This window comes from Oncorhynchus kisutch, linkage group LG7, assembly GCF_002021735.2.
Source record: "Oncorhynchus kisutch isolate 150728-3 linkage group LG7, Okis_V2, whole genome shotgun sequence".
In the NCBI taxonomy this organism is placed as follows: domain Eukaryota; kingdom Metazoa; phylum Chordata; class Actinopteri; order Salmoniformes; family Salmonidae; genus Oncorhynchus; species Oncorhynchus kisutch.
Window position 1 is genome coordinate 54,793,846 of NC_034180.2, and position 27,932 is coordinate 54,821,777.

Consider the following 27,932-nt stretch of genomic DNA (forward strand, 5'->3'; position numbering starts at 1 on the left):
AATAGCATCCTGTTCACGATACTGGTATCATCACAGCCCTAATTCATAGGGGTCAAATGTCGTGCAATACAGAGCCTTCAGGAAGTATTGAATAGGGTTTGGGGCGTCTCCATACAGGACAGGAGGAAGTGAGGCCTTCAGGAAGTATTGAATAGGGTACCATTTGGGGCGTATCCATACAGTACAGGAGGAAGTGAGGCCTTCAGGAAGTATTGAATAGGGTTTGGGGCGTATCCATACAGGACAGGAGGAAGTGAGGCCTTCAGGAAGTATTGAATAGGGTATCATTTGGGGCGTCTCCATACAGTACAGGAGGAAGTGAGGCCTTCAGGAAGTATTGAATAGGGTTTGGGGCGTATCCATACAGGACAGGAGGAAGTGAGGCCTTCAGGAAGTATTGAATAGGGTATCATTTGGGGCGTCTCCATACAGTACAGGAGGAAGTGAGGCCTTCAGGAAGTATTGACCGTTTAACATTGTGTTACAAAGTGGGATAAAAAAAGAAAATCTATCTACATAAAATACTCTGTCAAAGGGGTATAAAAATATATTGATTAGTTAAGTAGGAACAGTGATGAGGTAGTCAATGCTGAACACTATTATTACAGAGTGAGTCCATGCAACTTGTTAAGCACATTGAACTTAGTTGGGTCATAAAGGGATTGAATAATTGATGCAAGACATTTCAGCTTTTCAATTTTAATTCAATTCATTTGTAAAAAATAACTTTAAAAAATAATTCCACTTTGACATTGTGTGTCAGGTCAGTGACAAATAAAACTAATAAGTAACACATTTAACAAAAATAAATCAGGCTGAAACAGAATGTGTAAACAGGGTGGTGAATACTCTGAAGGCACCGTACAGGGAGCCATTTCAGACATTCAATGTCTGGTCGTCATTTGGCATCAATTCATAACGGCTGATCAGTTACTGAATTTATAGCTTTGTCCGATCCATAAAAAAATTAAACGACAAAATGAAGTCTGTCGTGTTAAAAACATTATTTTTAAAGCTACCGTCGCCAAGCAAACTTGAATCCTGTACAAATGCCAAGTAATTATCTTTAGAACTGAAAACCCGCAGGGGAAATTATAACTCATATTTAATGATAACTAAGAGCAGGTTCCAGCTTAGTCTAAAATACATGATTTTCTGAAACGGGTCAATATTCAGACCCCATGACTTGTTACAACTTTAATCTAAAATTGATTAAATTAATAAATCAGTCTACACACAATATCCCATAATGACAAAGTGGTTTTTAGAACTGTTAAGAAATGCATAAAACGAAAACAGATACCCTATTTACACAAGTATTCAGACACTTTGCTATGAGACTCTAAATTGAGCTCAGGTGCATCCTGTTTCCCATTGATCATCCTTGAGATGTTTCTACAACTTGATTGGACATGATTTGGAAAGACACCGTCTATATAAGATCCCACAGTTGACAGGACATATCAGAACAAAAACCAAGCCATGAGGTCGAAGGAATTGTCCGTAGAGCTCAGAGACAGGATTGTGTCGAGACACAGTGGTGGCAGCATCAAGCTGTGGGGAGGTTTTTCAGCGGCAAGGACTGGGAGACTAGTCAGGATCGAGGGAAAGAACAAAAAGTACAGAGAGATGAAAACCTTCATATCGCTCAGGACCTCAGACTGGGGTGAAGGTTCCCCTTCAAAACAGGACAACGACCCTAAGCAATGACAACACAGGAGAGCTTGAGGGGATCTGCAGAGAGGAAATGGGAGAAACTCCCCAAATACAGGTGTGCCAAGCTCATATAGCATCATACCCAGGAAGACTTGAGGCTGTAATCACTACCAAAAAAGGTACTTCAACAAAGTAGAGGGTCTGAATACTTATGTAAATGTGATATTTAAAAATGTCAAATAAATCAATCCATTTGCAACAAAAACAAAGTCTAAAAACAAGTTTTGCTTTAGTCATTATGAGAAAGGAAAGGGGGGGGGGGAGACACACACACCTAGTCAGTTGTACAATTAGAGATGTGTGGGGTGCTTCCTAAATCGACGGCAACATCATATGTTGATGAGGGGGAAAAAAAAAAAAAAAACACAATTTAATCCATTGTAGAATAAGACTAACAAAATATGGAAAAAGTCAAGGGGTCTGAATACTTTCCTAAAATGCACTGTATGGGGCACGTTTCCTGGGCCTAGATGAAGTCTAGTCTCCTACGCTATTTTCTGGCTAGGACTAGTTTTAACTCTGGGAAACCGAACCATAGCAGGGATCGTCACAATACCACTACGGTGAGAGTACGATACCTGGTATTTCCATGGCAACAAGGAAAACACAAAGCAGACTGAACTATTGCGTCATTAAAATCTACTGGATGTAAAATATTGTCTGTTGTAGGAAAATAAACATGTGATTCTGGTTGACAGCATTAGGACTGTTTACTCTCAGGAAATTAAGTCTGTTTCAGGTTCTTTTCCTTGCCACGATACCTCAGAGTCTTGGGATACTGGTATCGTTACGATCCTAAACCAGTGTTTTTTTTAGGTTTTTATTCAATAGGATTTCATCATGAATTCTGCACCATCGTCTCCAGTTAGTGTTCTTGACACAGAATTATATGACCTCGGTCAGAACAACAAGGCAGTCTCTCTCCTCAGGCTCTAGATCTCAAAATGTACTGCACTATATAAAAGAACAGGGTGCCAATTTGTCAGTAAGGCAGCCAATACGTCCTGCTGGGCCCACGAGCACAGTCTGTCTGGCATTTAACATGTAAGGCACCACAATCAGATCAGAGCAACAGATGTCCTCGTCCAGCCAGACTGAGGAGGATCACAGGCACTGAACACACAGAATCCAACCCTTCACCTGTAGGCATTAGTCGGTTCTCTGGGATACTGTGTAATCCCCAGGTAGAGGCTGCTGCAACAGCTGATGAGATCAGCCTGGTACCAGACAAACCGAGACAGATGTAGCCTGGGAACCAGACAGATCCAGCCTGAGAACCAGACTGTGGTATGGTGACTGTAGGTCAGTTAAGCTGGATGGGAAGGTCCTCTCCGTACTTGCGTAGTAACTTGTTGTGGTTGTGGTTGACAGACCAGAGAGAAGGAAGGTAGCGAGGTGTCATGGTAGACAGGAAGTGTTGCCTCCAGCAGCGTTCCAGCTCCATTAATCCCTTCAGGCCCTGCTCGGCGGTCGCCTTCACCACCTTCAGCCCGTGGGGAACGTAGCTCTCATTGAAGATCCTGGGAGAGGGCAGGGTAATCAAATCAATTTCTTCATTATTAAAACTCAGATACCTGGATACCAAAGAGCAAGAAGAAGCAGGGCAAACGTCCAAGAACTAAACATCTCGATAGGAACCGGCTCAGAGAGGAGGCCCATGCTCGTCAGGTTAACAGAGCAGACCCTCACCTGGTCTCCAGGTCTGCAGCACTCTGAAGTGTCTCAGGAGTCAGCTCCACGTCAGTGTCGTTGAAGAAGCACCTTATGACCTTCTGTAGCTCATCTCTCCTGGCCTCTGGAAGCCCAGCCCCCACGGTGAGCAGGGCTCGGGCTGCAGAACGAACCCTCCTGCGGTCAGAGTCCTCCAGGAGACATACGCCCTCCTCACACCCCTAGGGAGGGGAGGATAAATATCCACACAGTTGAATATCTCAACAATATATTGATACTCTGAGCCAACATGGTTTTAACACTTTTATTTTCATGACTGATTGAAAGTTAGTCTCAACTTCTCTTGTCCCTCTGCAGCAGACAAGGTTTGGAACATAAAATCAATATATCAAATCACAATAAAATGACTAAATATAGAATAGCGATGCATATAAATTCACACAGAATCAGAATACATGACAACGCCTCAGTATGGTGATAATATCCTATGGTGAGGTGCCTCGCAATTCCCAACCCTCTCACACACTTCCCAGCCCTACCTGGGGCGCGCCATACTCATCACTCTCACACACTTCCCAGCCCTACCTGGGGCGCACCATACTCATCACTCTCACACACTTCCCAGCCCTACCTGGGGCGCGCCATACTCATCACTCTCACACACTTCCCAGCCCTACCTGGGGCGCGCCATACTCATCACTCTCACACACTTCCCAGCCCTACCTGGGGCGCGCCATACTCATCAGCCAGCTGCTGCTTCAGGAAGCCGTCGTGCACGTTGGAGGCCGCGTGACAGGAAGTGCACAGCAGCAAGATGTCATGGGAGTTGTGGTCCTTCATCTCCGAGGGGAAGTGACGTTTGTATTCTTGAGGAACGATGTTCTTCCTGTAGGGGGGTAAGATGAGACGGCAACCAGTCGGCCCTCAACGCAGAGGGCAACCAGTCGGCCCTCAACGCAGAGGGCAACCAGTCGGCCCTCAACGCAGAGGGCAACCAGTCGGCCCTCAACGCAGAGGGCAACCAGTCGGCCCTCAACGCAGAGGGGAACAAGTTCACACTACAGGCCCTCAACGCAGAGGGGAACCAGTCGGCCCTCAACGCAGAGGGAACTACCACCGCTAAATAGTCACGTCCACTTCCTACCCCACTAGGATGGACTGTCATGGCTGCAACATAAAGGTCTTCTTTGGCCAAGTCCCGATTCTCCACCTTTAACGACGGTGGGAACTCCTCCAGCTAATGCCTAAACCAATCCCATCATCGCAACTTCACCACGGGGATGGTGCAAGTACACTGAGAAAAGGGTGGTGAATCGGGACAAACCTCTTATTAGTTATATTAACAATGTCTAACCCACCTGATACGAGGCCCCGTCCCGCCTGATACGAGGCCCCGTCCCGCCTGATACGAGGCCCCGTCCCGCCTGATACGAGGCCCCGTCCCGCCTGATACGAGGCCCCGTCCCGCCTGATACGAGGCCCCGTCCCGCCTGATACGAGGCCCCGTCCCGCCTGATACGAGGCCCCGTCCCGCCTGATACGAGGCCCCGTCCCGCCTGATACGAGGCCCCGTCCCGCCTGATACGAGGCCCCGTCCCGCCTGATACGAGGCCCCGTCCCGCCTGATACGAGGCCCCGTCCCGCCTGATACGAGGCCCCGTCCCGCCTGATACGAGGCCCCGTCCCGCCTGATACGAGACAGGTTCTCCTCACCTGATATAAGAGTTGTTCTTGCCACACACCACACACAGGTTCTCCTTGGCAGTCAGGTAGTAGTCTTGCTGGGAGTCTGGACGTCCAGAAGGCTCAAACAGCAGACGCACGATGAAGGGCTCCTCACTCTGCACCACTAGAGGAAGACAGGAGAAGAGTCAACTTGAACTGAAATTGGCCCACGTGGATAGGGGGCCTAAATTTAAATGTTTCTCACAGAATAAATATGAAAAGTATGAACATAAAAATGTAAAGGGAAAAGTTTGGAACTTAGGGGAAAATTATATGACCAAAAGGTGAGAACAGTTTACACGACAAGACAATATAATCATTACACTTCTGATTTTAGCCTGACCTGATGCGTTACTGGACAGCCTGACCTGATGCGTTACTGGACAGCCTGACCTGATGCGTTACTGGACAGCCTGACCTGATGCGTTACTGGACAGCCTGACCTGATGCGTTACTGGACAGCCTGACCTGATGCGTTACTGGACAGCCTGACCTGATGCGTTACTGGACAGCCTGACCTGATGCGTTACTGGACAGCCTGACCTGATGCGTTACTGGACAGCCTGACCTGATGCGTTACTGGACAGCCTGACCTGATGCGTTACTGGACAGCCTGACCTGATGCGTTACTGGACAGCCTGACCTGATGCGTTACTGGACAGCCTGACCTGATGTGTTACTGGACAGCCTGACCTGATGTGTTACTGGACAGCCTGACCTGATGCGTTACTGGACAGCCTGACCTGATGTGTTACTGGACAGCCTGACCTGATGTGTTACTGGACAGCCTGACCTGATGTGTTACTGGACAGCCTGACCTGATGTGTTACTGGACAGCCTGACCTGATGCATTACTGGACAGCCACTACGTTCCAACTTTAGGAGCTTATTAGTGCCCAAATGAGCCATTTTCAACCTGTGTACAAGTGTAAGAGGCTACCTGCTCATTTTACAGTATGAACCCACCAATACTACAACGGTCCCATTGACTGTACATATGAAACCACGGTCAGTGTTGGCACTGCCAGCAGGGTAAAAGGCGGTGTATGTCTACCTCCTAATCCTTTATCCAGGTACCACTGGGCCTTCTTCTTGTCGCAGGTACAGAGGGGTTGTCCATCCGGGGCATAGAGGAAGCAGTTGTCATAAAGAGGAGACTTCCTGCAACACGCAGAGCGAACAGAACCTCAGGGGATCAGACTAGTGACTAACACAGGAAAATGTAATGAACCAGTCTAAAATGAAGGCCAGAATCACACTACTTTTACACCAAAGGTTTACCCAAATGTGGGTGATGATTGTTACTATGAAAGGCAGGCAAATTGTTCGGTATTACGACCCTGAAAACTGGCATTTTGCAGAGATCAGTAACAAATGTCTGCTCCATGGGCTTGTGCTTTGGAAGATCCCTGATCCCTGGACAGACAAACCACCACTAACCTAGCAGCGTAGCCCACGCCGAGCGGTTTTCTCTTGTTGTTCCTTCTGGGGTCTGGTACTTGCTGGTCCCCAGGGCTTTCCAAAGTAGGCTGCTGCCGCTTCTTACTCTTCCTCTTACCGTCCTCTCCCTCTCCTCCACCCCTCTCCCTGAAGGGTGTGTCTACCAGGCCCTGGCAGCGATTGGCCAGCTGGGTATAGCCACTCCCACTGTCAGGTGAGGGCGTGGTGTCTGAGTTGAGGCCCAGCAGGTGGATGAACAGGGCGATGGATACCTGGGCGTCTCGGGCTGCGTAAGTTATCTTGGGGTCACAAGACAGAGAGATTGGGGTTAAAATCAGAGACAACGTGTTTGATCCCTGAGCAAATAAAAGAAACGTCAGAGGATCGCACATCTTCACAACATAGTAGTTCCTTATATTTGGGATGCAAGGAGATTTGTCGATCAGTTATTCGTCGCAGTCCGACTGCACTGTAGTTGATCTCAAACAGTAACGATCTTTCCATACCACAAGATCCCTGTATTAATTAGCACCAGTAGTGTAGTTTACCTGTTCTAGGATCAGCCACTATGGATCCATCCTGTATTAATTAGCACCAGTAGTGTAGTTTACCTGTTCTGGGGTCAGCTGGTCAGCCTCCCAGTTACTGCATCGTAGAGCCAAGGATTTATCCAGAGACACATTGAGCAGGTCAGCAGCCAGAGACTTGAGGCTCAAACCATTGTTCAGCACTACCTTCCTGCACAGAAAAACACAGGTTCAGAACCACAGTTGAAGTGGGAAGTTTACATTCACTTAAGTTGGAGTTATTAAAACTCATTTTTCAACCACTCCACAAATTTCTAGTTAAACTATAGTTTTGTCAAGTCGGTTAGGACATCTACTTTGTGCATGACACTAGTAAAGTTTTCCAACAATAGTTTACAGACAGATTTCTTTATCACAATTCCAGTGGGTCAGAAGTTTACATACACTAAGTTGACTGTGCCTTTATTTCTTTGGATATTTCGATGATGTCAATCGGAGGCACTGAGTTTGAAGGTAAGCCTTGAAATACATCCACAGGTACACCTCCAATTTACTCAAATGATGTCAATTAGCCTATCAGAAGCTTCTAAAGCCATGACATTTAAAATTACTTGTCATACACAAATTAGATGTCCTAACTCACTTGCCAAAACTATAGTTTATTAACAAGAAAGTTGTGGAGTGGTTGAAAAACTAGTTTTAATGACTCCAACCTAAGTATGTAAACTTCCGACTTCAACTGTAGATCTTCTGCACATTCTGTCAGACCTGAGCCAATTAAGGAAAGCTGTGACTATGTACAGACTCAGTGAGCATAGCCTTGCTATTTGAGAAAGGCCGCCTGTAGGCAGACATGGCTCTCAAGAGAAGACAGGCTATGTGCTCACTGCCCACAAAATGAGGTGGAAACTGAGCTGTACTTCCTAACCTCCTGCCCAATGTATGACCATATTAGAGACACATATTTCCCTCAGATTACACAAATCCACACAAAGAATTTCAAAAACTAATCAAATTTTTGTTTCAACTCCCATATCTATAGAGTGAAATACCACAGTGTGCCATGTTTTCATTTTTAATTTTTAATATGAATTATTATCCATTTCACTTGCTTTGGCAATGTTTCCCATGCCAATAAAGCCCCTTGAATTGAGAGAGAATCTGGAGGGTAAACGGTTGATCAAAACAGAATCTCGTGATGCCTTTGTTCTTTAGGAGGTACATATTTCGTATTGTAGATAGAACCTACAATCTATCAATGTAATTGTGTGTATAATTTCCAATCCCCCCGTATATTTAAAAAAATATATATATATTTTCCTTTATATTGTCCCTTAACCTTAACACCCCTCGACTAATTGGAGTAAACTAATGGACAACAGATACACTTCTACTTCCAGTTTCCACATTTCACAGACACGGTATATTTTACATTAGTCATCTATGTTATTTGTATTTAGTCCCAACCTTCAGCTCCACTCAGACCCGCCATCTCTGAAAATTCATTTCTATTTGCCATATATTTCAACTGTGCTGTAATGTTTAAGAAAAAAAAGAAGTCTAAAACCTTTATATTCTCATAGTTTCTACAGATTGTAAATTAAAAAAGATTAAAATTTGTACTCAGTTGTATTATATAAAAGATGGGCTTTTGTTGATAGTCAATCTCTATTAGTACCTTTGTCGTAGTGCGAGATATCTCAGGTCCACGGTACTCCCCAGAGACAGACCGTAGTCTCGGGTCAGACGTTTCCCGTCCTCATAACAGCCCACGCCCACCTTCAGGACATGGGGGTCCCGGAGGACCTATATAATAATACAACAGAATATATGCCATCCACCCATAATTGTAATATTGGTGTCCCCAGTGGGAATCGAACCCACTATACTGGCATTAAAAAGCATAATTCTCTACCAACTGAGCCACAGAGGACCATATACCTCCTTCAAGCTCAGGGGAAAGTCCTGCTGGCTTCCTCGGAGCAGCTGTAGCCTCACCACCACACACAGGCCAGAGTAGGAAGTCATCTGGAGGAGGGAGACAGCTGACGACTTACCATTCACTGACACCTGGGGAGGGAGAGGAAGGTGGATGAGGAGGGAGACGGCTGACCCTTCACTGACACCTGGGGAGGGAGAGGAAGGTGGATGAGGAGGGAGACGGCTGACGCTTCACTGACACCTGGGGAGGGAGAGGAAGGAGGATGAGGAGGGAGACGGCTGACCCTTCACTGACACCTGGGAAGGAGGGGAATACGGAGAGGGTGGATGAGGGAGACTACGACAGGAAATAGACTTTTTACATGCAAAATGAACTCGTACGCCCAGGCCCTTACCCATTCGCAGTCCAGCCCGAGGACGGGGTAGACTGATAGCTCCTTTTGCAGCGACGGCCACAGCTGCTCCCAATCCTCCTCAGAGCTCACCATCACAGACTGCACTGCCCAGAGCTGGTCAGCAGGGGGCAGTGAAACAGGCAGGAGGAGGTCCAGGCTCTGACCAGGGGTTAGCTGGGACTCGACTGGCTCCACAACCACAGGCTCTGCTTTCACAGGACCCAGCTGTTCCACTGATACGGGACCAGTGCTGACGCCTATCTGACCCGGAGCTAGACGCTTCTTCTTTGTCCTCAGGGTTGGCTGTCGCCATAGTAACAGGCCTCCCAAGGTCACCCCCAACAGGGTGACCACCGTAGCCATCAGGGCATTAAATCTAGTAGCCATCTTGGGTTTCAGAGGTGCCGATTTGGTTAGAGCTGGTTGGTTGTGTGGTGTGTAGAGGGGTGTAGGTAGACCTTCACAGATCGAATTGAAGTTTGTTCAGAGATACTGGTGATGTCAGCATTGGGGAACAGCAAGATTTGTCCTGTCCAACGTCGGCGCCTGTGAAGAGAAATGACTATTGGTTAGTAGAAGACAACTATCCCCTGGGAAATAATCTGCTATAGTCAAATGTCAACATCACACTACAGGGCAACTCAATCTGCTATAGTCACATGTCCTGTAGTGTGATGTTGACATGTGACTATAGCAGATGGAGTTGTCCTGTAGTGTGATGTTGACAACTCCATCTGCTATAGTCACATGTCAGCATCACACTACAGGACAACTCAATCTGCTATAGTCACATGTCAACATCACACTACAGACCAACTCAATCTGCTATAGTCACATGTCAACATCACACTACAGGACAACTCAATCTGCTATAGTCACATGTCAACATCACACTACAGGAAAACTCAATCTGCTATAGTCACATGTCAACATCACACTACAGGACAACTCAATCTGCTATAGTCACATGTCAACATCACACTACAGACCAACTCCATCTGCTATAGTCACATGTCAACACATGAATATCTGGCATCTTTGTGGGAAGTTGATGTTGCAGAGATTCCTGGAGTGATTGATGCTCGTCGGATGAATCATGTGAATAATGAAAAAGTCAAGAGTATCTGTTCTTTTGTTGATATGGAGTCTCTCCCTAGTCAAGTGCAGTTGGGATAATATCAACTACAGAGTCAGAGCATTTGTTCCAAGACCAAAACAGTTTGATCAAGGGAGGGAGAAGCAGAGATGTCCAAGTTGTAGAAAAGATCATGATGCGTTTGTTTGTTTTTTTTAAGTGAAGAAAATGTGACATGTTCCAACTGTGGTAGGAACCATGAAGCCACATCTTTGGAAATGCCCAGCAAGGGTGAACGAGAACGAGGAGGCCAAAGTCAGGGCTGTCCAGAGCATTTCATATGAAACACCTGTTAAAAGGGTTGAGGGTTTGAATGGCGGTCCTTAAGCAGGGCCGGCCCTTCCGTTAGGCAAGATTAGGCCACAATTCCATCTACTGAAAGAGCCACAAGATGGAGTTTCAACATTTCATTACTACAAAATCCTACATTCTGTGCTTAATTTGAAGTTTAACTAATTAAATTTCATATGATCTATTCATTTAAAAAAAAATGTTGATGCCCCCCAGATTCTATAGGATGCCACCAAAGCTTTTATAAAAAAGAATTAAACAGCATTTGTATCTTGGTTGAAGAAAACAAGCAAAAACAATTAAAGATGCCAGAATTGGAAATGTTAACTGCATTAGAGTTTAACTAAACTCTTTTCAGACACACTTCACACCACTTCAATACGGCAGGGTAGCAGGGTAGCCTAGTGGTTAGAGCGTTGGACTAGTAACCGGAAGGTTGCAAGTTCGAATCCCCGAGCTGACAAGGTACAAATCTGCCGTTCTGCCCCTGAACAGGCAGTTAACCCACTGTTCCTAGGCCGTCATTGAAAATAAGAATTTGTTCTTAACTGACTTGCCTGGTTAAATAAAGGTAAAGTAAAAAAATATAAAAAAATACCAAAATGACGAAGCAGGTTAGGAGACTGAGGTTAAAGGTTAGGACAAGGAAAGCAGTTTGTTGGAGCCAAGCGGTGTCAAGAGGAAGGCCTCAGGTCAAAACCCACGGTCTGGTCCTTGATATCGCCTCAGGTCAAAACCCACAGTCTGGTCCTTGATATCGCCTCAGGTCAAAACCCACGGTCTGGTCCTTGATATCGCCTCAGGTCAAAACACACGGTCTGGTCCTTGATATCGCCTCAGGTCAAAACCCACGGTCTGGTCCTTGATATCGCCTCAGGTCAAAACCCACGGTCTGGTCCTTGATATCGCCTCAGGTCAAAACCCACGGTCTGGTCCTTGATATCGCCTCAGGTCAAAACCCACAGTCTGGTCCTTGATATCGCCTCAGGTCAAAACCCACAGTCTGGTCCTTGATATCGCCTCAGGTCAAAACCCACGGTCTGGTCCTTGATATCGCCTCAGGTCAAAACCCACGGTCTGGTCCTTGATATCGCCTCAGGTCAAAACCCACAGTCTGGTCCTTGATATCGCCTCAGGTCAAAACCCACAGTCTGGTCCTTGATATCACCTCAGGTCAAAACCCACAGTCTGGTCCTTGATATCGCCTCAGGTCAAAACCCACAGTCTGGTCCTTGATATCACCTCAGGTCAAAACCCACAGTCTGGTCCTTGATATCACCTCAGGTCAAAACCCACAGTCTGGTCCTTGATATCACCTCAGGTCAAAACCCACAGTCTGGTCCTTGATATCACCTCAGGTCAAAACCCACAGTCTGGTCCTTGATATCGCCTCAGGTCAAAACCCACAGTCTGGTCCTTGATATCGCCTCAGGTCAAAACCCAGTCTGGTCCTTGATATCACCTCAGGTCAAAACCCACAGTCTGGTCCTTGATATCACCTCAGGTCAAAACCCACAGTCTGGTCCTTGATATCGCCTCAGGTCAAAACCCAGTCTGGTCCTTGATATCGCCTCAGGTCAAAACCCAGTCTGGTCCTTGATATCACCTCAGGTCAAAACCCAGTCTGGTCCTTGATATCTGGCATCCTTGGGACATCAACTCTGATGTTACCCCATTGAAGTTGACATTTTGTACTGGTTAAGGTAAGGGTTAAGGACACCGTGCGCTAGTTAACTCGCTAATTAAGGACACCGTGCGCTAGTTAACTAGGTAGTTATTAACAAGTACATGGTGTCGCTCCTGCCCTCACCCTCGTTGGGGGAAACCAGTGGCCGACAGACCGGGGACGAAGGACACGGTGTAGATGCCGTTGTTGCCCCAGTCCTTTGATAATATTTATCAAGGGTTTTCTATGTTGAGATGTGTTGTCTGCGCTGTAAACTGAGCGATTAGTAGATTGTTTTCTACACTGTGTTCATACAAAAAATATATATATAATTAACGGGGGCTGTCATGTAATACCAGACTGCACTGAGCCTCACCTCCCCCAGTTTAAACACTATCAAGTGGGGTTCCTGCAGATGTGTGAACGCCCTGAATTTCAGCCTTCTGTTTTTAATGCTTATTTGATAGTAAATGACACATTCAACCCGGCGACTGGTTAGTGTTTCTAGAGATGATGGAAATGCCTCTGTTGATAAATGCTTTTGATGGTGAATCCGACCCTTGGGACTGCAAACAGCAGGGTATATAATAGCGGAGACAACATTGTGTAATTCACTGTCGTTTACAAGTGTAGCTAGTTAGCTGGTACAAACTAGTCCGGTCGCTGGACAAGTTTGATTAACAGCTACCGGTACTAATAAGCGTTGCTAAAATAAATCCGGATGTTTCTAAAGACTGGATGACTGATGTCGCTAGATAATGAAGTGTGTCAGTCAGCTAACCTATTAGCTAATGTGGTTTCCACAATTATAAACGAGTTAGTCAGAGACCTAATCTAAATGTAAAATAGCAATTAGTTTGTCATGTTGCGGTGGTTGTCACAAACTAACAGGAGCGTGCGAGACAGGAGCATGCGAGACCTTTTCATAGTGAAGCTTAGCTTGCTAACGTTAAACTACTGTACTAACTAGCACAGACAACCTTAGGTGAATCTACTAGACAAGATACATCAGTTACCAACTTTAATGTCCTTCTCTGGACTGACATTTGATGCTTGTTTATTTACGTTCACCTACCTTCAGTGTTTCACGTCCGCACCATAACGCAGCGCTGCCTTCCTGCACATGGCCACTGGTTTGTGGTGGTGTTGAGGTTCTTCTTCCGGGTCCATTTATTATGACGGACACATTATCCATGACATTATCCAGATAATGTAGTGACCGTTCTAACAACCAAAATAAACGTCTTCGAAAATAGAAGCCATTTGGGAGGAGCAAAAATCAGGTGGAACCCATTCTAGCCAATCAGAGGGCAGATATCACTGAACAACAGGCACAACTGTTTCCACTAGTTACCACAGCCACAAAGACGACAGTCTACATCGTAGGAATTCATGAAAACTAAAATTCGCTTTGTGGTTTTCATTTAAGGTTAGGGATAAGTTTAACACTGTGGTTAAGGTTTCACATCACATTTTATGAAGATAAATTGTAGAAATTGGTGGGGTTAATGACTTTGTGGCTGTGCGAACTAGTGACGACCAACTCCAATATATCATACTTATATCAGTAACATAACAACCTAATAATTACGAAACTTATATTCGATCAAAAGAGCCACACGTAGAAAATATGCCATACATTAAAAAAACAACAACAACAACAACAACAATAATAATGGACCCCCCATGGACCTCCATGCGAAAAAACGGCACCTGCTGGAGAAGACAGATGTTGGTCCCAGTTATCCCTCTCGCTTCCATGTGATGGACAAGGGGACGTTGTCATGACAACGGCCCCACGCAGTCAGAGGAGGTGAGGAACAGAATAACACATATCTTAGAGATTTTCCAGTTGTTCTGAAAGTAGCATTCAAGTGCCCAAACAGGTCCCTGAAAATGGTGTACTACGTCATATGTGTGCAGATATGTGCAGGACGTCAATGATCTCTCTCTCTGCTGTGTGCGAGTCTTGCTAATGCTAGCTGTCAATCAAATGGCTAGGGGCCGAAGGCCATTGGCTGGACCTCAAATTGCTCGGTGGGTGCTGGCCAATGTGTCAAAAATGTCGGAACATGACACTGCACAGCTTCCAGAAAAGTCGATTTCAAGGCTAATTTAGGTAAACAGTAATTCTGCTCATAGATTATGTATGAACATCCAGCCCAAAGCAGGAGGTTTAAAAAATACATCTTACACAATTACCTACATGGCATCAAATTGACTTGGAAGTCAGAAAAATATGAACACATGGCAATTTCCAATTGATTACTTTCATGTTTCATGAAGACTTGAATTAATAACTGTCTTCTGGAAGAAAAAAAACTCCTATTACAAATACCTGTTAATCTCACTTAATTTAGCAGTGTGCAGGTAAAGTTACTTTTTAAAATATATGTAAATCACTAGTAGCAGAGTCAAAGAAAGGCATCGTGAACACAGTGAACACACAGAACACACGGAACACAGGGAACTCACGGAACACAGGGAACTCACGGAACACAGGGAACTCACGGAACTCACGGAACACAGGGAACTCACGGAACACACGGAACTCACAGAACACACGGAACACAGGGAACTCACGGAACACACAGAACACACGGAACACAGGGAACTCACGGAACACACAGAACACACGGAACACAGGGAACTCACGGAACACAGGGAACACAGGGAACTCACGGAACACACCGAACACAGGGAACTCACGGAACACAGGGAACTCACGGAACACAGGGAACTCACGGAACACAGGGAACTCATGGAACACAGGGAACTCATGGAACACAGGGAACTCACGGAACACAGGGAACTCACAGAACACACGGAACACACAGAACTAACGTAACACACAGAACACACGGAACTCACAGAACATACGGAACACAGGGAACACACAGAACACAGGGAACACACGGAACACAGGGAACTCACGGAACACAGGGAACACACGGAACACAGGGAACACACGGAACACAGGGAACTCACGGAATACAGGGAACACACAGAACACACGGAACACAGGGAACACACGGAACATAGGGAACTCACGGAACACACAGAACACAGGGAACACAGGGAACTCAGGGAACACACGGAATACAGGGAACACAGGGAACACACGGAACACAGGGAACACACGGAACTCACGGAATACAGGGAACACAGGGAACTCACGGAACACACGGAACACAGGGAACACACGGAACTCACGGAACACAGGGAACTCACGGAACACACAGAACACAGGGAACACACGGAACACAGGGAACACACGGAACACAGGGAACTCACGGAACACAGGGAACTCACGTTACTCACGGAATACAGGGAACACAGGGAACTCACGGAACACACGGAACACAGGGAACACACGGAATACAGGGAACTCACGTAACACAGGGAACTCACGGAACACACGGAACACAGGGAACTCACGGAACACACGGAACTCACGGAACACAGGGAACTAACTCACGGAACACAGGGAACTCACGGAACACAGGGAACACGGGGAACTCACGGAACACAGGGAACTCACGGAACACAGGGAACACGGGGAACTCAGGGAACACAGGGAACTCACGGAACACAGGGAACACAGGGAACTCACGGAACACAGGGAACTCACGGAACACAGGGAACTCAGGGAACACAGGGAACTCACGGAACTCATAAACACCCAGAAGCTTGTTTTTCTTCTTCCACCATCAATTTATTACATATTTTTAGCTTAAATTGTTCTGGAAAGAAGTGGAATAAACTAATGAAATCAGAGAACACTTGATCAGAGACCAGATCATATTCACTAGATCAGAGAACTGATCATATTCACTAGATCAGAGAACTGATCAGAGACCAGATCATGTTCACGAGATCAGAGAACTTATCGTATTCACAGGCTTGATAAAACTGGTTTGATTAAAAAGGCCTGATAAAACAAGTATGTCAGACCAGAGTGAGGGACAGAGTGTACATCCCAAATGGCTCCCTATTCCCTATATAGTGCACTACTATAGACCAGAGCCCTATGGCACCCTATTCCCTATATAGTGCATTTCTCCTGGTCAAAAGTAGTGCACTATATACAGTGCCTTTGGAAAGTAGTCAGACCCCTGGACTTTTCTCACATTTTGTTACGTTACAGCCTTATTCTACAATGTATTAAATACAACAACAAATCCACATCTATCTACACACAATACCCCATAATGACATCACAATACCCCATAATGACATCACAATACCCCATAATGACAAAGTGAAAACAACAGAAATAGCTTATTTACATAAGTATTCAGACCCTTTGCTGTGAGACTCGAAACTGAGTTCAGGTGAATCCTGTTTCCATTGATCATCCTTGAGATGTTTCTACAACTTGATTGGAGTTCACCTGTGGTAAATTCAATTGATTGGACATGATTTGGAAAGACACACACCTTTCTATATAAGGTCCCAAGGCTGACAGGGCATGTCAGAGCAAAAACCAAGCAATGAGGTCGAAGGAATTGTCCGTAGAGCGCCGAGACAGGATTGTGTCGAGGCACAGATCTGGGGAAGGGTACCAAAAAATGTCTGCAGCATTGAAGGTCCTCAAGAACATAGTGGCCTCCATCATTCTTAAATGGAAGAAGTTTGGAACCACCAAGACTCTTCCTAGAGCTGGCCGTCCGGCCAAACTGAGCAATCTGAAGAGAAGGGCCTTGGTCAGGGAGGTTACCAAGAATCCGATGGTCAGTGAAAGAGCTCCAGAGTTCCTCTGTGGAGATTGGAGATCCTTCCACAAGGACAACCATCTCTGCAGCACTCCACCAATCAGGCCTTATGGTAGAGTGGCCAGACAGAAGCCACTCCTCAGTAAAAGGCACATGGCAGCCCACTTGGAGTTGGTCAAAAGGCAGCTAAAGACTCTCAGACCGAGAAACACGGTTCCCTGGTCTGATGAAACCAAGATTGAACTCTTTGGCCTGAATGCCAAGCCTCACGTCTGGAGGAAACCTGGCACCATCCCTATGGTGAAGCATGGTGGTGGCAGCATCCTGCTGTGGGGATGTTTTTCAGCTGCAGGGACTGGGAGATTAGTCAGGATCGAGGGAAAGATGAACAGAGAAAAGTACAGAGAGATCCTTGATGAAAACCTGCTCCATAGCGCTCAGGACCTCAGACTGGGGTGAAAGTTCACCTTCCAACAGGATAATGACCCTAAGCACACAGACAAGACAATGCAGGAGAGGCTTCAGGACAAGTTTCTGAATGTCCTTGAGGGGCTCAGCCAGAGCCCGGACTTGAACCAGATCGAACATCTCTGGAGAGACCTGAAAACAGCTGTGCAGTGACGCTCCCCATCCAACCTGACAGAGCTTGAGAGGATCTGTACAGAAGAACAGGAGAAACTCCCCAAATACAGGTACGGCAAACTTGTAGCATCCTACCCAAGAAGACCTGAGGCTGTAATCGCTGCCAAAGGTGCATCAACAAAGTACTGAGTAAAGGGTCTGAATACTTATGTAAATGTGATAACCACTAGGCTACCTGCCTCCTCTAACCACTAGGCTACCTGCCTCCTCTAACCACTAGGCTACCTGCCTCCTCTAACCACTAGGCTACCTGCCTCCTCTAACCACTAGGCTACCTGCCGCCCTAAATTGAATCAATTGTAGAATAAGGCTGAAACGTAACAACATGGGGGAAAAAGTTAAGGGGTCTGAGTACTTTCCAAATGCACTGTACACACACTACCGCTCCTTACTCCTGGTCAAAAGTAGTGCACTATGTAGGGAATAGTGTTCCATTTAGGACTCAAACCAGAGAAAGAGAAACAGGTTCACTGTCTCTTTCCACTGCAAACAGCTGGACTCACTGTCAGGCCCCCCGTCAGATTAAAGAGGTCAGGCCAGATTAGAGGTCAGGCCCCCCGTCAGATTAAAGAGTTCAGGCCCCCCGTCAGATTAAAGAGGTCAGGCCTGCCAGATTAAAGAGGTCAGGCCCCCCGCCAGATTAAAGAGGTCAGGCCCCCCGCCAGATTAAAGAGGTCAGCCCCTGTCCGTCCGTCCGGTTAAAGAGGTCAGGCCCCCCGCCAGATTAAAGAGATCAGGCCCCCCGCCAGATTAGAGATCAGGACCACCATCAGATTAAAGAGGTCAGGCCCCCCCGCCAGATTAGAGGTCAGGACCACCGCCAGATTAGAGGTCAGGACCACCGTCAGATTAAAGAGGTCAGGCCCCCCGTCAGATTAAAGAGGTCAGGCCCCCTGCCAGATTAAAGAGGTCAGCCCCCGTCCGTCCGTCCGGTTAAAGAGGTCAGGCCCCCCGCCAGATTAAAGAGGTCAGGCCCCCCGCCAGATTAGAGGTCAGGACCACCGTCAGATTAAAGAGGTCAGGCCCCCCCCGCCAGATTAGAGGTCAGGACCACCGTCAGATTAAAGAGGTCAGGCCCCCCCATCAGATTAAAGAGGTCAGGCCCGTCCGTCCGGTCAGATTAAAGAGGTCAGGCCCCCCGTCAGATTAAAAAGGTCAGGCCCCCCCATCAGATTAAAGAGGTCAGGCCCCTCCATCAGATCAAAGAGGTCAGGCCCCTCCATCAGATCAAAGAGGTCAGGCCCCCCGTCAGATCATTGAGGTCAGGACACCCTGTCCTTCTGACACCGATAGGGTTGCATGTTTCCCGCTAACTCTACCAAAAGGTTTTCCAGAATTCCTGGGAATTTGTGTAAAGTTACTGGAATTTTGCACCCCCACAGATATCAGTTATGGCGAAAACATACATTACCCACAGCCATGAACTGATGACCATCATTCACTAAAGCCCTGAAGTGATGAACTACTGTACTATAGTGCCTTGTGCAAATAATATGGGGAAATCAATCATTTTTATTTAAAAAATAATATCATTGAAGGATAAATAAAATTGGGAGATGACACTGTCCTTAGTGTCAAAATACAACAACAAAGTACGAACATTACCACAAAAAAATTAAAAGAATGACAATGAAGATGGAAGTCAAATGTAGTTAAGTCCTAACGAATAGTACTATCGAGTACTAGATGAGTACTAATTACTAGTACTATCGAGTACTAGACTAGTACTATCATAGTAAGGAGACTTGAGAGGGCAGATCAGTGGTAGCAGAGGCAGCCTGGGGGTGTATTCATTAGTCGCACACCGTAGCAAAACGTTACGCAATGGGAAACAAGGGTTTCTATTTGGAAAATTCAAGTAGGTCCCTCACCCCGTTTGGTTCTTAACGAATACACCCCCAGGGTACCCCATACTGCCGACCACACTGCTGCCCGCTGGAACCACATCGATTGTTTCTGCAATGATGATTGAACTATTTACAGTGAGAAGAACATCCAATCACAGGATGCAAACAGCGAACGGCAAAATGAGACAGAATACTAAATAAAACACCAGCTGTCCTTTCAACATGTTCTCTCTTCAAGTCATCACAGAAATCAGTTGCCGTGAGCTGTGTACACTAATATATTCTTAATAGATATAGATTTGTAATACATGATAGTTTCTTGTATACAGGTTGCACATCCCCTCATTGTAGCTAGCTATCCTCTGTGCCCTTGGCAGAGATTACTTTACAACTCTTCTGTTAGATTTCCAAAGCTATTTTTTAAAATATACCTTAATGCATAAAAATAAATATTTTGGCATTCTCTCACTTTTTCTGATTTTTTAAAAATGTTTTTTAGATGAGAACCTCTGGTCTGGAAGCTCAGTTCTCTTTCAGTGCTGCAGTCCTTCTGCCTGACAGGTGGTCGGGAGAGCAGATCATACTCCAGCCACCTGGGGGCGCTGTGAGCTGGACCAGGAGAGGGAGGAAGGGGTAGCAACCCCTGGTAAAGTTGTTTGAGTGTGTCTCGAGAGCTGGGAGGGCTCGGGTCGGGGTTGGGGCTGGGGTTGGGGCTGGGTTGGGGTCGGGGCTCGGGTCAGGGTTGGGTTGGGGTCGGGGCTGGGGTTGGGGCTAGGGTCGGGGTTGGGGTTGGGGCTGGGGTCGGGGCTGGGGTCGGGGCTGGGGTCGGGTCGGGGTTGGGGCTCGGGTCGGGGTCGGGGCTGGGGTTGGGGCTCGGGTCGGGGCTGGGGTTGGTGTTGGGGCTCGGGTCGGGGTTGGGGCTAGGGTCGGTGTTGGGGCTAGGGTCGGTGTTGGGGTTGGGGTCGGTGTTGGGGCTCGGGTCGGGGTTGGGGGTCGGGGGTTGGGGTCGGGGTTGGGGCTCGGGTCGGGGTTGGGAGTCGGGGCTGTGTGTTCTCAGATCCACCACTCCACAGGGTCATCATGTCCACTTCCACGTCATCCAAAGCAACAACACAACTAAACCCACAATACAAATGAAATGTCTGGTAAGCAGCGGCAGCACCTCCATACCTCCAACTCTCCTTCCTGTCCTACTGTTTCCATCCTTCATCCACCCACCCATCCATCTCCTCCACTCAGGTCCTCCACTAAGCCAATCCAGGCAGATGTAGAGACTGAGAGAAAGGCTAGTCTGCTCCTCTTCCGTCCCTCACCAACCTGCAAATTCATTAAAAAAGTATCCTCTCCCCCATCATCACCACCTCCTCCTCAGTCCCAGTCCACCACCTCCTCCTCCCAGCTTCTCAGTCTCTAGAGTTGGATCTCAAAGGTCTTGTGCAGCTCGGAGGAGAAGGGGTTAGTGGGCGATGGCGTGGTGCGCTGGCGGGAGTGGGTCTCCAGGGCGGCCCACTTGGCCTCGAAGGGATCGGCCGTCGCCAGGGGTTGCGGGGGAAGGGGAGGGGCCGGGGAGGACGGAGGGGGCAGGGAGGGAGGGGCCCAGCTGTCGGCCCCACCCCCGTTGAAGGCTACACTCCCATTGGGTGCCTGGAAGGGAAGGGGCTGCTGGTGGGGGTTGCTGAAGGGGATACACACAGTGTGCTGATCAGGGTCATACTGGGGGGTGGGGTACGCCTGGGGCTGAGTGGCTGAACCAAACACATTGGCCACCATCTGAGAGGGTGTGATGCCCATCACGGGCACACTGGGATGGGCATAGGGCAGCCCGTTGGACATGGGGTAGGAGGCTGGGGCCTGGGTGTGGTAGGCAGGTTGGCGAGGGGCCAGCATGGGAATCGCAGGGGGCAGGGAGGACATGAAGGCCACAGGGGCAACTGCCTGGGTTGGGGGGGTAGAGAAGGGCTGGTTAGGGGCTAGTGTGGCAGGGAAGGCCTTGTTAGGGGGTAGGGTAGCAGGGAAGGCCTGGTTAGGGGGTAGGGTAGCAGGGAAGGCCTGGTTAGGGGGTAGGGTAGCAGGGAAGGCCTGGTTAGGGGGTAGGGTAGCAGGGAAGGCCTGGGTGGAAGGCATGGGGACAATGAAAGCCTGGGTTGGGGGGATGGAGAAGGCTGGTGGGTTGGGGGTGAGGAACGGTTGGGAGGGGGGTGTGGACCCGAGTTGCGGAGCGCGGACAGACTTGGTGACCTCCTCGAGCCAACGGTCAGCCTCCGACGGCGTGCGGCGGTGGGAGTGGTGAGACGGAGACGATGTGGCGGAGGGAGGAGCTACAATCACTGGTGTCGTCCAATCACCTCCTAGTAGAGAAAACATCATGGAATGTTTAGACATTTCAGAGTAAATCCTAATAATTGAACCTGAAAGCATCTTAAAACTGAACAATAACACCGACAACAGATGATGTAGAAAGAGCATTATCAATAGATTTGATTGATTGATGACAATCATGACGTTGCTAACTTGCTAAGCACTTTTCCCATGTCAGACTTGCTGTGGAATCAATTTAGTTGAATCCAGCCTGTCTGTGTTCTGGTCTGGTGTCTCAGTCCATAGAAACAGAACCAGCCTGTCTGTGTTCTGGTCTGGTGTCTCAGTCCATAGAAACAGAACCAGCCTGTCTGTGTTCTGGTCTGGTGTCTCAGTCCATAGAAACAGAACCAGCCTGTCTGTGTTCTGGTCTGGTGTCTCAGTCCATAGAAACAGAACCAGCCTGTCTGTGTTCTGGTCTGGTGTCTCAGTCCATAGAAACAGAACCAGCCTGTCTGTGTTCTGGTCTGGTGTCTCAGTCCAGAGAAACAGAACCAGCCTGTCTGTGTTCTGGTCTGGTGTCTCAGTCCAGAGAAACAGAACCAGCCTGTCTGTGTTCTGGTCTGGTGTCTCAGTCCATAGAAACAGAACCAGCCTGTCTGTGTTCTGGTCTGGTGTCTCAGTCCATAGAAACAGAACCAGCCTGTCTGTGTTCTGGTCTGGTGTCTCAGTCCATAGAAACAGAACCAGCCTGTCTGTGTTCTGGTCTGGTGTCTCAGTCCATAGAAACAGAACCAGCCTGTGTTCTGGTCTGGTGTCTCAGTCCATAGAAACAGAACCAGCCTGTGTTCTGGTCTGGTGTCTCAGTCCATAGAAACAGAACAACCACAGTAGTTGCCAAACACCAAGGGGCCCGAGGCTCCTAAATCTATTTCTATGCTCTAGTCCTTACCTGGGTGTGCTGAGGTGGAGGTCGGGGGGGTATGGTGCCCTGCGTGGCCAGGAGTCTTGGCCCAGGGGTTAGTGTCTCGGGCAGGAAGTGGAGGGGGCAGTGCTGGAGAGTTAGACAAATATTAGATGATACATACAGACACCATGTTGTAATATTAGATGATACATACAGACACCATGTGGTAATATTAGATGATACATACAGACACCATGTGGTAATATTAGATGATACATACAGACACCATGTGGTAATATTAGATGATACATACAGACACCATGTGGTATATAGACATGGTAATATTAGATGATACATACAGACACCATGTGGTAATATTAGATGATACATACAGACACCATGTGGTAATATTAGATGATACATACAGACACCATGTTGTAATATTAGATGATACATACAGACACCATGTGGTATATAGACATGGTAATATTAGATGATACATACAGACACCATGTTGTAATATTAGATGATACATACAGACACCATGTGGTAATATTAGATGATACATACAGACACCACGTGGTATATAGACATGGTAATATTAGATGGATATGAAAGATATGAACAACTGAAGCATCATAAGCACTTCATAACGTGTTATTCAAAATGCAGGGAGACGAGGCCTAGAAAAAGGCACGTGAACTTGTGTTATTGTGTGTGTGTCGGCTGTCTTGGTTTGTGTTGCAGTGGAGTGTAGTTACCTGGCTGAGCCCCCGGGGGCGCTACAGGTGACTGTGGGGTGGAGGTTGGTCGGGGCATGGGGGCTTGGGAGAAGGGGTCTTCAGGAGGCCCACTGAAGGCTGAGGCGATCTGGGTACACAACGAGCTGATGCTGTCCCCCTCTCCCTCCACCTCTGGGACTGGAGGAATGGGACATGGACATTTTTCAGACATTCAGCCATGAGGTACCCTCACAAAAAAACACTGTTTATGATGTGTGCTGTCTGGGGGCGCTGAGGACGGAGCAGAAGACACATTTCTGTTGTATTGTATTGGACAGAAACATTATGGACAATACTGTTGTATTGTATTGGACAGAATCATTATGGACAATACTGTTGTATTGTAGTGGACAGAATCATTATGGACAATACTGTTGTATTGTAGTGGACAGAATCATTATGGACAATACTGTTGTATTGTAGTGGACAGAATCATTATGGACAATACTGTTGTATTGTAGTGGACAGAATCATTATGGACAATACTGTTGTATTGTAGTGGACAGAATCATTATGGACAATACTGTTGTAGTGGACAGAATCATTATGGACAATACTGTTGTATTGTAGTGGACAGAATCATTATGGACAATACTGTTGTATTGTAGTGGACAGAAACATTATGGACAATACTGTTGTAGTGGACAGAATCATTATGGACAATACTGTTATATTGTAGTGGACAGAATCATTATGGACAATACTGTTGTATTGTAGTGGACAGAAACATTATGGACAATACTGTTGTAGTGGACAGAATCATTATGGACAATACTGTTGTAGTGGACAGAATCATTATGGACAATACTGTTCTATTGTAGTGGACAGAAACATTATGGACAATACTGTTGTAGTGGACAGAATCATTATGGACAAAAACATTCTGAAAACCAAAGCTCACATAGCAAGCCACTGATGCCTAATATTGTTTCATACATGGTTACAAAGTGATGTACTGATCTATCGTAGGTGAATGAGACAAGAGTGTACCCACATCTGACCTGTGTTGTTCATGGTGAGGTCAGACTAGCTACAGACTGACCTGTGTTGTTCATGGTGAGGTCAGACTAGCTACAGACTGACCTGTGTTGTTCATGGTGAGGTCAGACTAGCTACAGACTGACCTGTGTTGTTCATGGTGAGGTCAGACTAGCTACAGACTGACCTGTGTTGTTCATGGTGAGGTCAGACTAGCTACAGACTGACCTGTGTTGTTCATGGTGAGGTCAGACTAGCTACAGACTGACCTGTGTTGTTCAAGGTGAGGTCAGACTAGCTACAGACTGACCTGTGTTGTTCATGGTGAGGTCAGACTAGCTACAGACTGACCTGTGTTGTTCATGGTGAGGTCAGACTAGCTACAGACTGACCTGTGTTGTTCAAGGTGAGGTCAGACTAGCTACAGACTGACCTGTGTTGTTCATGGTGAGGTCAGACTAGCTACAGACTGACCTGTGTTGTTCATGGTGAGGTCAGACTAGCTACAGACTGACCTGTGTTGTTCATGGGGAAGTCAGACTAGCTACAGACTGACCTGTGTTGTTCATGGTGAGGTCAGACTAGCTACAGACTGACCTGTGTTGTTCATGGGGAAGTCAGACTGCATGGTAGGGGGCAGATCGTTGATCCTGAGAGACAGCTGCCGTTTGAAGGGAGAGGAGTTGTTGTTGAGGGCAGGGAACCCTCTGAAGGAACCCTGTCTGGCCAGGACCTCCACTGGGGCGTGTCTGCGGGGGATAACCTGGGGGCCCAGGGGAGGGGAGGAGGAGGGGGACGGTGGCCCTGGTAGAGGGGCCACAGCCTGGTTCACCACACCCTCACTGGGGCCTGAGGAGAGAGGGATGGGGGGCCTGACATCGCCCTCCGCTGTAGGAAACATCAGGGGATGGCAGACCACCAGATAGATACATCATGTAAAGAACGGGTCACAAGAACACACACACACACACACACACACACACACACACACACACACACACACACACACACACACACACACACACACACACACACACACCTTTCTTGTCCTGTAACTGCCTCATGACCTCCTCTCGCTCAGCGGCTTCCGTCGCCGTGGTAACTCGGAACGAGCCCTCCCTGGTGAAGGTGGTTCTGTTGGAGTCGAAGGTTGCTGTGACACCACACTCCTTCTCTCTCTTCTGTTTCCTCTCCAGACAGGCAGCGAAGGCACAGCCCACCGAGTGGCTCAGACGCTCTCCCTTTACACATTACCACATAACTCATTACCACATAACACATTACTACATTACCACATAACTCCTTAACACAATACCACATAACACCTTAACACAATACCACATAACACATTACCACATAACACCTTAACACAATACCACATAACACATTACCACATAACACCTTAACACATTACCACATAACTCCTTAACACAATACCACATAACACCTTAACACAATACCACATAACACATTACCACATAACACCTTAACACAATACCACATAACACCTTAACACAATACCACATAACACCTTAACACATTACCACATAACACCTTAATAACACCTGAATAACATCCTAATAACACCTTAATAACAGCCATTCTCCCTGAGACAACACTTCAGTAATAGTATTTGGTATTATCTGTTGTGAAAGCAGCAGCTACTCTTCCTGGGGTCAACACAAAACATGAAACTCAGAACACAGAACATGAAACACAGAACATGAAACACAGAACATGAAACACAAAACACAGAACATGAAACACAGAACACAGAACATGAAACTCAGAACACAGAACACAGAACATGAAACTCAGAACACAAAACATGAAACACAGAACACAGAACATGAAACACAGAACACAGAACATGAAACACAGAACATGAAACACAGTGATTTCACTAGTGAGACTAGCTTAAGGTCTTATCATTTCACTAGTGAGGCTAGCTTAAGGTCTTATCATTTCACTAGTGAGACTAGCTTAAGGTCTTATCATTTCACTAGTGAGACTAGCTTAAGGTCTTATCATTTCACTAGTGAGACTAGCTTAAGGTCTTATCATCTCACTAGTGAGGCTAGCTTAAGGTCTTATCATTTCACTAGTGAGACTAGCTTAAGGTCTTATCATTTCACTAGTGAGACTAGCTTAAGGTCTTATCATTTCACTAGTGAGGCTAGCTTAAGGTCTTATCATTTCACTAGTGAGACTAGCTTAAGGTCTTATCATTTCACTAGTGAGACTAGCTTAAGGTCTTATCATTTCACTAGTGAGACTAGCTTAAGGTCTTATCATTTCACTAGTGAGAATAGCTTAAGGTCTTCCTTATCATTTCACTAGTGAGAATAGCTTAAGGTCTTATCATTTCACTAGTGAGGCTAGCTTAAGGTCTTCCTTATCATTTCACTAGTGAGTCTAGCTTAAGGTCGTATCATTTCACTAGTGAGACTAGCTTAAGGTCTTCCTTATCATTTCACTAGTGAGGCTAGCTTAAGGTCTTCCTTATCAGTTCACTAGTGAGGCTAGCTTAAGGTCTTCCTTATCAGTTCACTAGTGAGAATAGCTTAAGGTCTTATCATTTCACTAGTGAGGCTAGCTTAAGGTCTTCCTTATCATTTCACTAGTGAGACTAGCTTAAGGTCGTATCATTTCACTAGTGAGACTAGCTTAAGGTCTTCCTTATCATTTCACTAGTGAGGCTAGCTTAAGGTCTTATCATTTCACTAGTGAGGCTAGCTTAAGGTCTTCCTTAACATTTCACTAGTGAGACTAGCTTAAGGTCTTCCTTATCATTTCACGAGTGAGGCTAGCTTAAGGTCTTCCTTATCATTTCACTAGTGAGGCTAGCTTAAGGTCTTCCTTATCATTTCACTAGTGAGGCTAGCTTAAGGTCTTATCATTTCACGAGTGAGGCTAGCTTAAGGTCTTCCTTATCATTTCACTAGTGAGACTAGCTTAAGGTCTTCCTTATCATTTCACTAGTGAGACTAGCTTAAGGTCTTCCTTATCATTTCACTAGTGAGGCTAGCTTAAGGTCTTCCTTATCATTTCACTAGTGAGGCTAGCTTAAGGCCTTCCTTATCATTTCACTAGTGAGGCTAGCTTAAGGTCTTCCTTATCATTTCACTAGTGAGGCTAACTTAAGGTCTTCCTTATCATTTCACCAGTGAGACTAGCTTAAGGTCTTACTTATCATTTCACTAGTGAGGCTAGCTTAAGGTCTTACTTATCATTTCACTAGTGAGACTAGCTTAAG

General features: G+C 46.6%; 2 protein-coding genes across 6 annotated transcripts in view; both read right to left on the bottom strand.

The window, feature by feature from the left end:
• Nucleotides 1-683: 683 nt before the first annotated feature.
• LOC109882482 (exonuclease 3'-5' domain-containing protein 2) lies at nucleotides 684-14,399 on the bottom strand. Of its 4 annotated transcripts, XM_031829369.1 has the most exons (11): nucleotides 13,583-14,399; nucleotides 9,416-9,961; nucleotides 9,021-9,149; nucleotides 8,758-8,885; nucleotides 7,164-7,290; nucleotides 6,553-6,851; nucleotides 6,167-6,273; nucleotides 5,101-5,236; nucleotides 4,111-4,273; nucleotides 3,406-3,608; nucleotides 684-3,236 (listed from the first exon to the last, which is right to left on the bottom strand). In XM_031829369.1, exons 2-11 carry the CDS (start codon nucleotides 9,800-9,802, stop codon nucleotides 3,020-3,022), a joined length of 1,896 nt encoding a protein of 631 aa, XP_031685229.1. In that variant the 5' UTR covers nucleotides 9,803-9,961; nucleotides 13,583-14,399; the 3' UTR covers nucleotides 684-3,019. The 4 variants fall into 4 exon arrangements, with proteins under 4 accessions (XP_031685229.1, XP_031685232.1, XP_031685231.1 ...); XM_031829372.1 differs by lacking the exon at nucleotides 13,583-14,399 and having other exon boundaries at nucleotides 9,021-9,317; nucleotides 9,416-9,532; XM_031829371.1 differs by lacking the exon at nucleotides 13,583-14,399 and having other exon boundaries at nucleotides 9,021-9,261; nucleotides 9,416-9,527.
• A 4,959-nt stretch (nucleotides 14,400-19,358) lies between these two features.
• The window catches only part of LOC116374726 (protein numb homolog), a 113,907-nt gene continuing 105,333 nt past the window's right edge, over nucleotides 19,359-27,932 (bottom strand). For both annotated transcript variants that reach the window (XM_031829374.1, XM_031829373.1), the window contains 5 exons: nucleotides 25,716-25,917; nucleotides 25,274-25,564; nucleotides 23,678-23,836; nucleotides 22,962-23,063; nucleotides 19,359-22,059 (listed from right to left, as the gene is read on the bottom strand). In XM_031829374.1, coding sequence (XP_031685234.1) covers nucleotides 21,122-22,059; nucleotides 22,962-23,063; nucleotides 23,678-23,836; nucleotides 25,274-25,564; nucleotides 25,716-25,917 — 1,692 coding nt within the window. In that variant the 3' untranslated portion in view covers nucleotides 19,359-21,121. The remainder of the gene's footprint in view (nucleotides 22,060-22,961; nucleotides 23,064-23,677; nucleotides 23,837-25,273; nucleotides 25,565-25,715; nucleotides 25,918-27,932) is intronic.